Source organism: Hippocampus zosterae, chromosome 1, assembly GCF_025434085.1.
Source record: "Hippocampus zosterae strain Florida chromosome 1, ASM2543408v3, whole genome shotgun sequence".
Lineage (NCBI taxonomy): Eukaryota > Metazoa > Chordata > Actinopteri > Syngnathiformes > Syngnathidae > Hippocampus > Hippocampus zosterae.
The window spans coordinates 40526656-40540009 of record NC_067451.1 but is presented as its reverse complement, the minus strand read 5'-3'; the positions used below and the strand labels follow the sequence as shown (position 1 = coordinate 40540009).

At 42.1% G+C, this 13354-nt stretch overlaps 1 protein-coding gene across 1 annotated transcript in view; it reads left to right on the top strand.

The window, feature by feature from the left end:
- LOC127608471 (UV-stimulated scaffold protein A-like) overlaps positions 1-13354 on the top strand; it is a 96843-nt gene that overhangs the window by 2358 nt on the left and 81131 nt on the right. Inside the window, exons 2-6 of the mRNA XM_052077562.1 lie at positions 1537-1661; positions 3216-3369; positions 4852-5028; positions 5977-6097; positions 7715-8182. Of these exons, the coding sequence (XP_051933522.1) occupies positions 1552-1661; positions 3216-3369; positions 4852-5028; positions 5977-6097; positions 7715-8182 (1030 nt within the window). The 5' untranslated portion in view covers positions 1537-1551. The remainder of the gene's footprint in view (positions 1-1536; positions 1662-3215; positions 3370-4851; positions 5029-5976; positions 6098-7714; positions 8183-13354) is intronic.

Below are 13354 nucleotides of genomic sequence, written 5' to 3'. Positions count from 1 at the left end.
TTTGTTTTCAAATCTTTAAATGCCCCATCTTACCTCTCTGAGCTCCATATGCACCTGCCCAGTGCCTGAGGTCAGTGAACCAGATGCTATTAGGCGTACCAAGGACTAGGCAAAGACTCAGAGGGCATTGAGTCTTTTCCAATCCTGGTCCCTCTTTTCGGAATGACTTCCCACTTAAACGTTCGGCAAGTCCCCTCACTGCCTTTTTGCTATTTTCACTATTTGTTTAATGGTTTAACTGTCTTTGCTGTTGTGTGACTTATTTATGTTCCATGTACAGTTCTTAGCAAGCGCTGTTTAATACATTCGAGTTGAGTTCTTTTATTTTAAATGCTCATTATGCTAATCGTAATGACCAGGAGATTGCATATTCTCAGTTGACCTAGTTAATGAATGCCAGTAAGATCGGGAACAGCCATGGAGCCTTTCCTTTTTCCTGCGAGATTGCTTCTCCTTCACCCAAGATTCCCACTCTAGTACTTTTGGCCGGCCACCTACAAGGACTTTATGTGATTCTACGATCTTTGCTGAAATTATATACTGTATATGCCAAGGGTGTCATAGATAAGATGCTGAGCCAGGAGGAAAGGTCACAGCGAGACAACACCCGATCTTAAGATAAGATAAGATATCATTTATTTGTCCCACACTGGGGAAATTTACAGCCTCCAGCAGCAAGAATGTGGGTAGAAAGAAGAAAAAACAAACAAACACTGTTCAATTAAGTGCATTATAAATATGCTTAAGTCACCTCTCTAATTATACAAACAGGTTGTGAGGAGTAGGGTGAAGTAAACTGCAAACGCTGCTTTGAAAGACTGCTGTTAAACTTCTTTGTTACTCTAGAGAGGTGACCTCCTACAAGTACCTAGGTGTTCTTCTGAACAACAAACTGGACTGGTCTACAAACACGGACACCCTGATTAGGAAAGGACAGAGCCGAGTCTTCCTACTCAGGAAACTGAGGTCCTTTGGGGTTCAGGGGTCGCTCCTTAAGACTTTCTATAACTCTGTGGTGGCCTCGGCCATCCATTATGGCATTGTCTGCTGGTCAGGCAGCATCTCAGCCCGGGACAGAAAGAGACTGGAGCGACTGGTCAGGAAGGCCAGTTCTGTCCTGGGCTGCTCCCTTGACACTCTGGAGGAGGTGGGCAACAGAAGGATGCTAACTAAGCTAAAAGCTATGATGGCCTGTCCCTCCCAACCCCTCCAGCCCGCCCTGACAGCACTTGGTAGCTCCTTCAGCCAGAGACTGTTACAACCGCGCTGCAAGAAGGAGAGATACCAACGCTCATTCCTACCGACTGCTGTCAGGCTGCTGAATAAAAATAACAATAATAATAATAATAATAATTAAATGATGTGAAAGACAATTGTGAATAGCACTGCGATTTATCCATTTTGTGTTTATATTGAACTTAATTGAACAGTGTTTGTTGTTTTTTTTCCTCCTTTCTACCTACATTCTTGCTGCTGGAGGCTGTAAATTTCCCCAGTGTGGGACTAATAAAGGATATCTTATCTTATCTTACACAGGAGTTACATTTAGGGATGGAGTTGTCTCAGAGAGACAGGCTCTCTGAGCTTGTCGAGGAGCTTACCACTTCTGGACAGCTGCAGATCGACAAGGAAAAAATCAGGGAAGTCAAGAAGATATGCAAGTAAGTCAACTCCATATTTTTATTTATTTATACTTAACTCATTGAAGAATGCTATTTTTTTTCTTAATGGGTTGCTAATGAATTGGATCAGGTGTCGGTATCGGCAGATACTTAAAACCAAAAACTCGCTCTCGGACTCGGGTGCTAAAGTTTAACCTCTAAAACTGAAAATTCTCCACGAATCCATATGATCATTATCGGTATCGGATTATAACCAGCATTCTTGATTGGTATCGATATTGGCATCTTAAAACCCTAATCGAAACATCCCAAGTAAAACCCATAAATCAATAACACAAATACAGCAGAGACTGTAAAACGCCAAAATAATGCAAAGTCTCATGCTCAGTCAAAAAAATGTACAGTCAAATTGTGCTTTAAGACAAGTTTTAAAAACAAAAGGATGGACCGGCAATGGAATAGGCTGAATCACCTCTGTGCCATTGCGTTGTCTGTGGTCCCTTCAGCAGTGTCTGGTGTGTTGACCTCCGGCACGGAGCAGGTGGGAAGAGGTGGAATAGCTCATAGAGGTATGATAGTGTGAGACCATTTAAAGATTTGGAAACAAAAGTATCTTAATATAAAGTCGAAAATGCAAAGAGAGCCCGTGAATGGAAGCCACAGTTGGAGTTTTGTGCTCCCTCCTACGAGCACTAGTTACAAGGCAAGCTACAGCATTTTGCACTAACTCGAGAAACTTAAGGCAGGACTGGCTCACGCCAAAATAAAGTGTGTTAAGGTAATCCAGCCGAGATGTAACGAAGTGTTGTTGAGAAGAGAGAGCCATATTAGCCAGCTGCCCTACAATGAAAAAAAACTGGACTTAACAGCAGCACCAATTGGCCTATCCAATTTAAAATCACTGTCCAATTTGAAACCTAGGTTCGAGATTGATCACTTTAGATAAGGCACTGGGGGCCCAATTGCATGGTTTTGTTATTTCTCAGGGCATGTATAATTGGGTGTCATTGGCATAACAGTGAAAATGAATGTTTACGTATCATATCAACAAGTAGAAGCATGCACAGTAGTTTAAAAAGAGAAATAAATAGCGGGCCGAGTACCGATTCCTGCGGTATACTCCACATTACAAAACTCAGAAGTTCCATTTCCATGAATTACATGGTGCATCCTCTCTGAGATATAAGAAAGTGCAGAGTCTCAAATACCAAGACAGGTTTCAAGGCCTCTTAAGAGTACATTATGATGGATAGTGTCAATGGCAGTGCTAAGAATCGAGGAATAATATTCCGGTAATTGAAGAGGTGTCGGAGTGATCCAAGCACCATATCTGAATTAATAAGTCATTCTGTGTTTAAATCAGCGGTGTCCAACTTTGGTCCTCGAGTGGCCCAATCCAGCATGTCTCCTTCTCAAACACACCTGATTGGTCAGCTTGAGCACAAGTCCTCATTTTTGCTAGAAAAATCTACTTAGCAGTGGCATTTGAACAATGCACATCACACATACAGTAACCACAAAGTTCAGTGTCATGGCATTTGTTATTCCACTAATTCAAGTTTTTGTTGTTGCTGTTTGTTGTATTCCCTGTAGGGAGTCTAATGACTACATCGATCATGTCTACCACTCATTAATGTCCCAGCTCAACCAAGACCATGCTGAGATCCGTCTGTCAGCCTTTCAGACAACCAGTGAACTTTTCCCCAAATCACATCACTTCAGAACCCTCCTGGTGGACAACTTCCAGGTACTGGGGTAAATTTTACCTTTAATTTTATAATATTCTCTGTAAAAGTATATTCTTAGTGAAAATCCTAATCATAACTGCTCATGGAACCAGCCAACTTGGTTGGTGGTGTGTCTGCTGAGAGAAGAAATGCTGTTCCAGTTTTTCTCAGTCGCTTTGGCATGTTTTTCAGATCAGAATTGAATTTTGCAAAACAGCAAGTGCATTCGTACAAATACAATACAATACATGCTGATGGCAAAACATTATGGTTCCCATGCAAAAGCCATTTTCTTTCTCGAAATCCTCAGTAAATCTTATTTATAATAATACATTTTATTTAAAAGCGCCTTTCAAGACACCCAATGACACTTTACAATAACAAAAAACACAAAATATGTCAGTGCCATGAAAACCGCAGGTCTTTGTGTCACTGTGTATGTATAAGTCCAAATGCTGAGTCATGTTAGTAATATAATCGTGTGTTCTGGAAGGATGTTCTGATGTTAACTGCTGCTTAAGTTTTCTTGACAAAATCATTATTTTACATTGAAAAGTTACAGCTTCTTGCATGTGGACAATTGACTGCAAGAGACTGGTTTAAATGCAAATGCCACTTTTACTGTAATTTGTTGACAAACTATGTCAGTGCGATACAGAAGGAAAAAGATAGCACTGCATATTACAAAGAAAAAAACAAATCAACACTAGAGCGGCAAGCTACTGAAAGGGGCCCTATGAGCTATTATTAGAAGAAATGACCTCTGTAAAATGTAAAAAATAAGGCAACATTTGAAAGGAAATTAACTACTCTTTAGGTCTTGGGCTTTTTACATGTCCCTGCTAATTTTGGTAGGTCTCGGTGAAATGTTCAATTGGGGCTATTTCGTGAAAAAAAAATTGGCCCCCAACCATGCTATTTTTTTGTTTATTTTGTTTTTTATCTGTAGAATTAATTACCTACTGTGATTTCTATTCCCGTAAATTCAAGTGTGATCTCGGAAATGAACCAACGCACCTGAGAAAAACTTATATCTTACGGCTCAGTTCAGGAGGGTGTGATGCACTGAATTTGTTGTCATTTTACATACATACTATATGACTGAATTTGTCAGTAGGGATGAGTATTGTTCAGATTTTAATGATACTACTACTTTTAACGCTACTGCCTATCAATCGGGTACTTTAACGGTGTTCTTCTACTTATGGTATTTTTTTGTTGAGAAAAACACTAAAACAAAGGTATTCAAATTAACGCTGTTGTCTTTGTTTGTTTGTTTGTTTAAAATGAATGTACTTATATAGCAGCTACGACATGTAAAATAAATAACAAGATGGTTTGAACAACATTTTAAAAAGTCATATTTGAAACTGTATCTTTCACTGACAAGGACAATTAAATTGATTCTGATTCTGATTCTACTCAGTCGTCCAGATCTGTCACGAAAGTATCTTAGTCGGCTTTGTTTGGGTTATCTCATTATGAGCCATCCTTTCTGGCAGGAATTCTTGGAGTTAACTCTAGAGACCAACATTGAGCGGCCTCTGCCCCCTCCTCAACAAGTAGCCAGGAAACTTCGATCACTTGCTATCCAGACTATCCAGTCCTGGCAATCCTCTTATGGGTCAGCATATAAGAAGTTGGAGCTGGGTTATTATTTTCTCAAACAGTTTAAAAAGGTGAGCAATATAATTTGTCTTCTCATTTCCCATTTACATTGACATGACATAATTCATATGGATAAATGTTGAGTATATTTTAATCCCGGCAGCACGGTTGACTGTTTAGCAAGCACGTCCATGTCACAGTGCAGAAGTGCAGGTTTCAATTCCGGCTCCGGTTTTCCTGTGTTGAGTTAGCATTTTCTCCCCATGCCTGCGTGGATTTTCTCCGGGTACTCCTGTTTCCTCCCACATTCCAAAAACATGCATGCAATAGAACACTCTAAATTGCCCGAAAACAGCTAGGATAGGCTCCAGCACTCCCACGATAAACGTAAGAATAAACACATTAGAAAATCGATGGATAATAATAGTGACAATAATAATTTACAGAATAACAATAATAATAATACTAAGTATTATTCATCCATCCATTTTCCGAATTGTTATTTGAAACATGCATGTTGTGTTTCTTTGGGTTTTCTCTAAGTTATGCTGAGCATTCAGCAGGCCTCCTCGCTGCCCCTCTTTAAAACCCACCTCAAAATTCACTTGTATTCTTTGGCATTTGACTCAGCATGACTCAGATTTGTTCTTGGTTTTGCTGTTCGGTGCTTTCTACCGATTTGTTGCTTTACTGTTGTATATTTTAGTTGCTCCATGGACAGCACTCTGTATGCAGTGATGGCTGTTTGAAAGTGCTCTATAAATACAGTTGAGTGATATTAAAAGTGGTTTGATGATTTGAAACCTTTGTGTGGCTAGATGTGCCCCCCCACACAAAAAAAAAACAACAACCCAGAAATCAGGAGGTTGGCAAATACTTTTTTCACAACATTGTACTTGGATGAACAATGGCAACTCGAAAAACAGTGTTTTGAAACATTTTCGATTTTAATTTCCCTAGTGGAATAGATCTATTGCTAATCGTACCTCATAATACAAACATTTTTTGGGTTTTCTTAGGTGGACTTTCAGGATGCTGAGGCCAGGACAGTAGCAGAGCGAGAACGAGAAACTGAGAGACAAAGGAAAATGGAGAGGATATACAGCAAGAGACTGAAAGCAGCCATGAGAGATTTGGAGGGTAAATGTACTGTATTTCCCACGACCAGAAGATGCACATTAGAGTCTTACATTTTCTCCAAAATAGACAGGGTATCTAATAATGCAGGTCACCGACTGTATGGACCAAAAAAAAAAAATCGGTGAAATCTGTTGTTGCACAAAAGGTTCCGTCAGCTCAACAGGCTCTAAACCACTCAAGGGCGCTACGGCCAATGCCCACCAAGTGCCAACGGAATACTGTGATCCACTGTACCAAATGCTGTAGTTAAATCATATTAGCCCACATCAAGGTTATTTTAGTTCATGAAAATTAATGAAAAAACTAAAATGGAAAAAACATAAAAATGTGGATGTGTTCGCAAAGTGACATGTGTTTTTATGAATGTTTAGACCAGTGGTTCTTAACCTTGTTAAAGGGACCGAACCCAACCAGTTCATATGCACATTCACCGAACCCTTCATTAGTGACAAACATGTATTTTTAAACAAATTCAAGACAAAAAAACACATGTATTAAACACAGAAAAAAGTAATCACAATTAGAATAAATATAAAGTATACGTTTTTTTAATTGTGCACAAAATGATATAGCCAGCGATGGCCAAGCGGGCATGTCATAACTAATTGACATGTTGAGTCGGGTGTTTTAACCTCCATGGCAGAGGCTCTGTCGAGACCCTGAGACTGATTCACCGAACCCCTTAGAACCACTGGTTTAGACCCTTAAATGTAGTGTTGTTATCTTGCCGAATAACATGGCAACAGCTTTTTGTGAAAATTCAAACTTCGTGTTGCAACATCTTGAAGTCCTAAACGCGCTTCTGCACAAATATGAGGTATTCAACTCGCTTGGAGAGAAACATCAAAGCGTAAAACATATTTCCTTCAGCCAATAGGTGGTGCTGCCTTTTATAAAAAAATGTAATATCTTCAGGTCGAGACTCATAATCTTTGTCAAATATTGACACGATATAATCATGTGGGTAAAGTTACAGAAGATTTTGTAGTCACGGCAAGGCAAATTTTAAAGTAAATTCAAAATGGCGGAGTTCCTGTTAGGTGTCACCTATGGATCAAAGAGATTTTTTTTGTTGGTCTTGGGTGATTACATATACCACCAAATTTTCATTGCTCTTGGTGAAATGGATAACCGCAGTACCCAGAGAAAACCCACACAGATACGGGGAGAACATGCAAACTCCATACAGGAAGGCCGCAGCTCGGATCAAACCCATGACCTCTGCACTGTGAGGTCAACGTGCTATCCACTGGACCACCAGGCTGCCTTTAATAATAATAATTATTATTATTGTTATTATTGTAGGATTCCAAAAATAATAAGTTTCTTGCAGCATTCTCTGCACCAGCCTTAATAAGCCTGGCAATAAAAGTAAATCTCTGTGCAATGTGTAGGGAGTTATGGTGAATTTTAATTTGAATAGAAGACTATTCGGAATGGGTTGGAACAGATTCATTATATTTCCATTCATTTTAACGGGGAAAGATGTGAGATGTGTTTTTGTAACGAGCGTGGTCACAGAATGAATTAAAACGGTCATCTCCAGGCACCATTTTATGAGGTAAATCTGATTTTTTTCAACAGTAACAATTTTTAACAAAAATATTTATTTTACAGACTCCTCCCCAGATATTGAGGTTGCACTGACAGAATTAGACTCCTGTTTGAAGCTGCTTTACCATGAGTTCCCCCTTCAAGACAACCTGACAACTAATACCTGCCCGCTCACACAACCAACCACTGGATGTGTGTCAGATGATGAACAACCCTGCTCTAGCAAAAACTTAATGAATGACAGAACACGGAAGATGCAAGAAAGCAAAGAAAATGTCAATGTAAATAGAGAAGAGTGGGAGGAGAAAAAAACAAAGAAAAAGAAGCATAAAAGGTCTGAAAATGAAGAATTAAACAGGAGTGACAAACAAAACAAAGGTGAAATGGAAGGGGAACAGAGGTATAGGATGAAACATGAGGACAAGACCAGATGTGACGTAGAAGAGGAGGACCCCCTTCATGGAGACTCATTTATTCGAAACTCTGGCCTTATCTCTCGCTCATATTGTCTGGACTTGAACCTTGGTTCTGGTAAGTGCAATTTTTCAATTTCACAATATTTGAACGCGAAATGTCACCTGTATTTAAGAATTTGTCTTGGTGAAAGATAGCCGCTTATACTGCACTACACTACCAGTGTTATTTCTAATGCACACCCCCAAAAAATAATATTTCCGGTAGATATCCGATTTGGAGATACCCAGGTATGTTGTAATTTGCACACTCCAATTCCAATCATGTTGTCCAAAACATAAGATAAGATAAGATATTCTTTATTCGTCCCACAATGGGGAAATTTACAGCCTCCAGCAGCAAGAATGTATGTAGAAAGAAGAAAGGAGAAAGAGAGAAAAAAAACAACAAACATCTTTCAATTAAATACAATATGAACACAAATGGATAAAAATTATTATTAGTATTATGATTGTTATTTTTTATTCATCAGCCTGACAGCAGTCGGTAGGAACAAGCGTCGGTATCTCTCCTTCTTGCAGCGCGGGTGTAACAGTCTCTGGCTGAAGGAGCTACCAAGTGCTGTCAGGGCGGGCTGGAGGGGGTGGGAGGGACTGGCCATCATAGCTTTTAGCTTAGTTAGCATCCTTCTGTTGCCCACCTCCTCCAGAGTGTCAAGGGAGCAACCCTGGACAGAACTGGCCTTCCTGACCAGTCGCTCCAGTCTCTTTCTGTCCCGGGCCGAGATGCTGCCTGACCAGCAGACAATGCCATAATGGATGGCCGAGGCCACCACCGAGTTATAGAACGTCTTAAGGAGTGACCCCTGAACCCCAAAAGACCTCAGTTTCCTGAGTAGGAAGAGTCGGCTCTGTCCTTTCCTAATCAGGGTGTCCGTGTTTGTAGACCAGTCCAGTTTGTCGTTGAGAAGAACACCAAGGTACTTGTAGGAGGTCACCCTCTCTATGTCCATACCCTGGATGTTCATCGGTGCTGGTGAGGACTTTTTCCTGCAGAAATCCACAACCAACTCCTTAGTTTTCCTAGGGTTGATCTGGAGGAGATTCTGCTGGCACCAGTCCACAGAGTCCTTTGTCAGTCCCCTGTACTCCCGATCGTCCCCTTCTGTAATGAGGCCAACAATCGCAGAGTCATCGGAGAACTTCTGAAGGTGGCAGTTTGGAGTGTCGTGTCTGAAGTCCGAGGTGTAGAGGATGAACAGGAATGGAGCCAGAACAGTCCCCTGCGGCGCTCCAGTGCTGCAGAGAAGCCGGTCCGACTCACAGCTCTGCAATCTCACGTACTGCGGCCGATTTGTGAGGTAGTCTATGATCCATGCTGTGAGATGGTGGTCCACTCCGGCGTTCTGCAGTTTGCCTCCCAGCAAATTGGGCTGGATGGTGTTGAAGGCACTGGAGAAATCAAAGAACATGATTCTCACAGTGCTCCCAGCCTTCTCCAAGTGTGACAGCACTGAGTGGAGGAGGTAGATAATGGCGTCTTCCACGCCGATGCCAGGCTGATAGGCAAACTGCAGCGGGTCCAGTGACGGGCTCACCAGCGGTCGAAGGTGGGCGAGGATGAGTCTCTCCAGCGTCTTCATCAGGTGAGACGTCAGCGCCACCGGTCTGTAGCTGTTCAGCTCCTTAGGGTGGGGGGTCTTGGGCACTGGGACCAGGCACGAAGTTTTCCACAGCTGTGGAGCTCTGCCCAGCTTCAGGCTCAGGTTGAAGATGTGCTGGACAATGTTACACAGCTGGTGAGAGTAGGTCCTGAGGAGCCGGGAACTGATCTTGTCCGGACCTGCTGCCTTCCTCACATTCATCTTCCTCAGTTGGTTCCTTACCTGCTCTGTTGTGACGGACAGGCAGGAACCAGGTGACATACTGGGTTGATGAGAGCTGGTCGAAAGAGGAGGGGGAGTAGAAGAAGTCCTCAGTGAGAGAGGTTGCAGTTTGTGGTTGGGGGAAGGGACAGACGACTGGTCGAAACGGTTGAAAAAATGGTTCAGTCCATCTGCCCAGTCCTTGTCCTTCTCGATCATACTATAATAATAATAATAAAACGATAATAATAAATACAAGACAACGATTTACAATTCCCTTTTAAGCTGGGTTCACGGGTACATGACAAAGACAAGATTTTGATGTTTAAAAATGAAAAACAGGTTTTCATTTTATATGAATTCCAAGAAAGCTGTGACAGCATTACGAGAGGTGCAGGGTTTCCTGCCCTTCCTGACCCCTGCCGGGCTATGGTACGACCATTTTGGGCAGGACCGGTACTTCAATTATTTGCGATTTATCATCAGTTTATTAGTGGCATTTAAACAACAACAACAATGAAATAATACGATCGGTTATTGTAGTAGTTTTTTGGTAAATCCATCAACTGGAAAAATAATTGCTATTGTGACAGGCCTACCTATAGATAATGTAAATACAATACGCTGACTCAAATAATTTATGTATGTATTCCAGTCCATACTCCGCACAGATGTTTCGATAGACTATGGCAGCTACCTGGTGATGTCATTCCAATTAGGCTTTCCCAGCCAGCATCTTACACCCTGCAGTTATGTGTTGGATCATCTCAGTTGCCTCTTTGCACATTCTACACCTCTGGTGTGGTATATCTGGCCCTCAATGGCTCTGGTGCTCAGGGCCTGCTTCTGATCAGCCAGGGTGAGTGCCTCTGTGCTGCCCTTCAGGACCTTCTTGAGATCAGCCACTTCAGTTATGGTCCCTTGGTACATCCCGTGGAGGGCCATGTCCTCCCATGATGATCCCTCTTCCAGCACTTCTTCCTCTGTTCCCCATTGTCTGAGACATTCTATGAGTATGTCATCCATTGGAGCATTCTCCTTGATGTATTCATGGAGCTTGGATATATACAGTATGTATGCATGTATGTATGTATATATATATATATATATATATATATATATATATAATAAAAGAGCTGTCAAACGATTAAAATATTTATTCTAATTAAAAAACACAACTGTCATAATTAACTCAAATGAACTAAAAATTTATCGTGATTACTTACGAATTTTTTATTGTTGCTGAATTTCCTTTTATATTTTTTTTTGTCCTATTTTTTCCCCATTTTAATGCTCTCATCAACATGAATCATGAATCAGTTTTCTATTTGCAAAATAAATATTTTCTGAAATAACAATTTCGATTTTCAATTTTACATGAACATTTTTCACTTGGAGCAGTTATTCACACATAATCTCTCACACAATATTACTGTCCATCAACAACAGTGAAAAAAATATTTTGTCACACAACAGCTGCTTTAACAGCTCTTTTTATGGAATCAAAACAGGGCAATATAACATTATAAAGTGCACATCTAAGGTAAACTAGTACTCAGCCGATAGTGGATTTAAGCCATGGTTGCAGACTTCGTTTTTCTCAAGTTTGCTTTGAACACAGCAGTCAGGCTATGTTGATTCTGTTGGTCTTTCTTGCTCGGAAGTCTCTCTACGGTTTTGTGTAGACATAATTTCTGATGACTACACTTAGTTAGATGACAACACTGGAGACATTTTATTTTCAGTGTGTTCGCTAGGTCGCTACCACTGCACCGCTGAACTCTCGACGTGCCTCAGTGCGCCGTCACTGTCAGACGAACACAGAGAAGCTCGACCCGCTTTATTTATATGGCCACGGAACACTCTAACCTTCCACACAAAATAGTTCCAAACAAGTAACAATCGCGTCAGTGGCATACATCGTATTCAACAGACTACCTGCTCTATTCACCAGAGGCTCATCAACCTAGTCTCTTCTTTCTCTCCCGTACTTGGTGTACTTTAGCCTTCTCCTCTACGTACACATTCTGTACACAACTTGTAATGGAGGCGCTTGCTGGCAATCCGTAGTGGAGTCATTCGATGCATCCATCCATCCATCCATCCATCCATCTTCTACCGCTTATCCGGGGCCGGGTTGCGGGGGCAACAGCTTTAGCAGGAGAGCCCAGACTTCCCTCTCCCTAGCTACTTTTTCCAGCTTTCCCCGGGGGATCCCGAGGCGTTCCCAGGCCAGCTGGGTGACATAGTCTCTCCAAAGTGTCCTGGGTCTTCCTCGGGGTCTCCTCCCGGTGGGACATACCCGGAACACCTCACCAGGGAGGCGTTCAGGAGGCATCCGAATCAGATGCCCAAGCAACCTCATCTGGCTCCTCTCGATGTGGAGGAGAAGCGGCTCGACTCTGAGCCCCTCCCGGATGACCGAGTTTTTCACCTTATCTCTTAGGGAGAGCCTGGACACCCTGCGGAAACAACTCATTTCGCCCGCATGTATCCGGGATCTCGTTCTTTCGTTCACGACCCATAGCTCGTGACCATAGTCAAGTCAAGAGTATTTATAGAGCACTTTCAAACAGCCATCGCTGCATACAAAGTGCTGTACATGGAGCGATTTAACATACACAATAAACAGTAAGACGAATCGGTAATAAAGGCGGTAGAAAGCACCAAGCAGTAAAATCAAGAACAAATCTAAGTCATGCTGAGTCAAACGCCAAAGACTACAAGTGAGTTTTGAGGAGGGCTTTAAAGATGGGCAGCGAGGAGGCTTGCCGAATGTTCAGTGGGAGGTCATTCCAGAGAGAGGGACCAGCATCAGAAAAAGGCTCGATCCCCTCTGAGCTCGATCCCCCCCAAGTGGAGGAATTTAAGTATCTTGGGGTCTTGTTCACGAGTGAGGGCAGGAGGGAGCGAGAGATCGACAGGCGGATCGGTGCAGCGTCTGCTGTGATGCGGACGTTGTATCGGTCTGTCGTGGTGAAGAAGGAGCTGAGCCAAAGGGCTAAGCTCTTGGCTCCCCATTCATTTTAGAGTTATTTTCAAGATCCTCCTCTTTGCTTTCAAATCTCTGAATAATCTCGCGCCACCTTACCTCTCTGAGCTCATCCGCCCCTACACACCTGCCCGGCGCCTCAGGTCTGTGGACCAGACATTATTAGAAGTACCAAGAACTAAACTGAGGCTCAGAGGGGATCAAGCCTTTTCTGTTGCTGGTCCCTCTCTCTGGAATGACCTCCCACTGAACATTCGGCAAGCCTCCTCGCTGCCCATCTTCAAAGCCCTCCTCAAAACTCACTTGTATTCTTTGGCATTCGACTCAGCATGACTTGTTTTGGTTTTTGGTTTTACTGTTTGTTGCTTTCTACCCCCTTTATTACCGATTTGTCTTACTGTTTATTGTGCATGTTAAATTGCTCCATGTACAG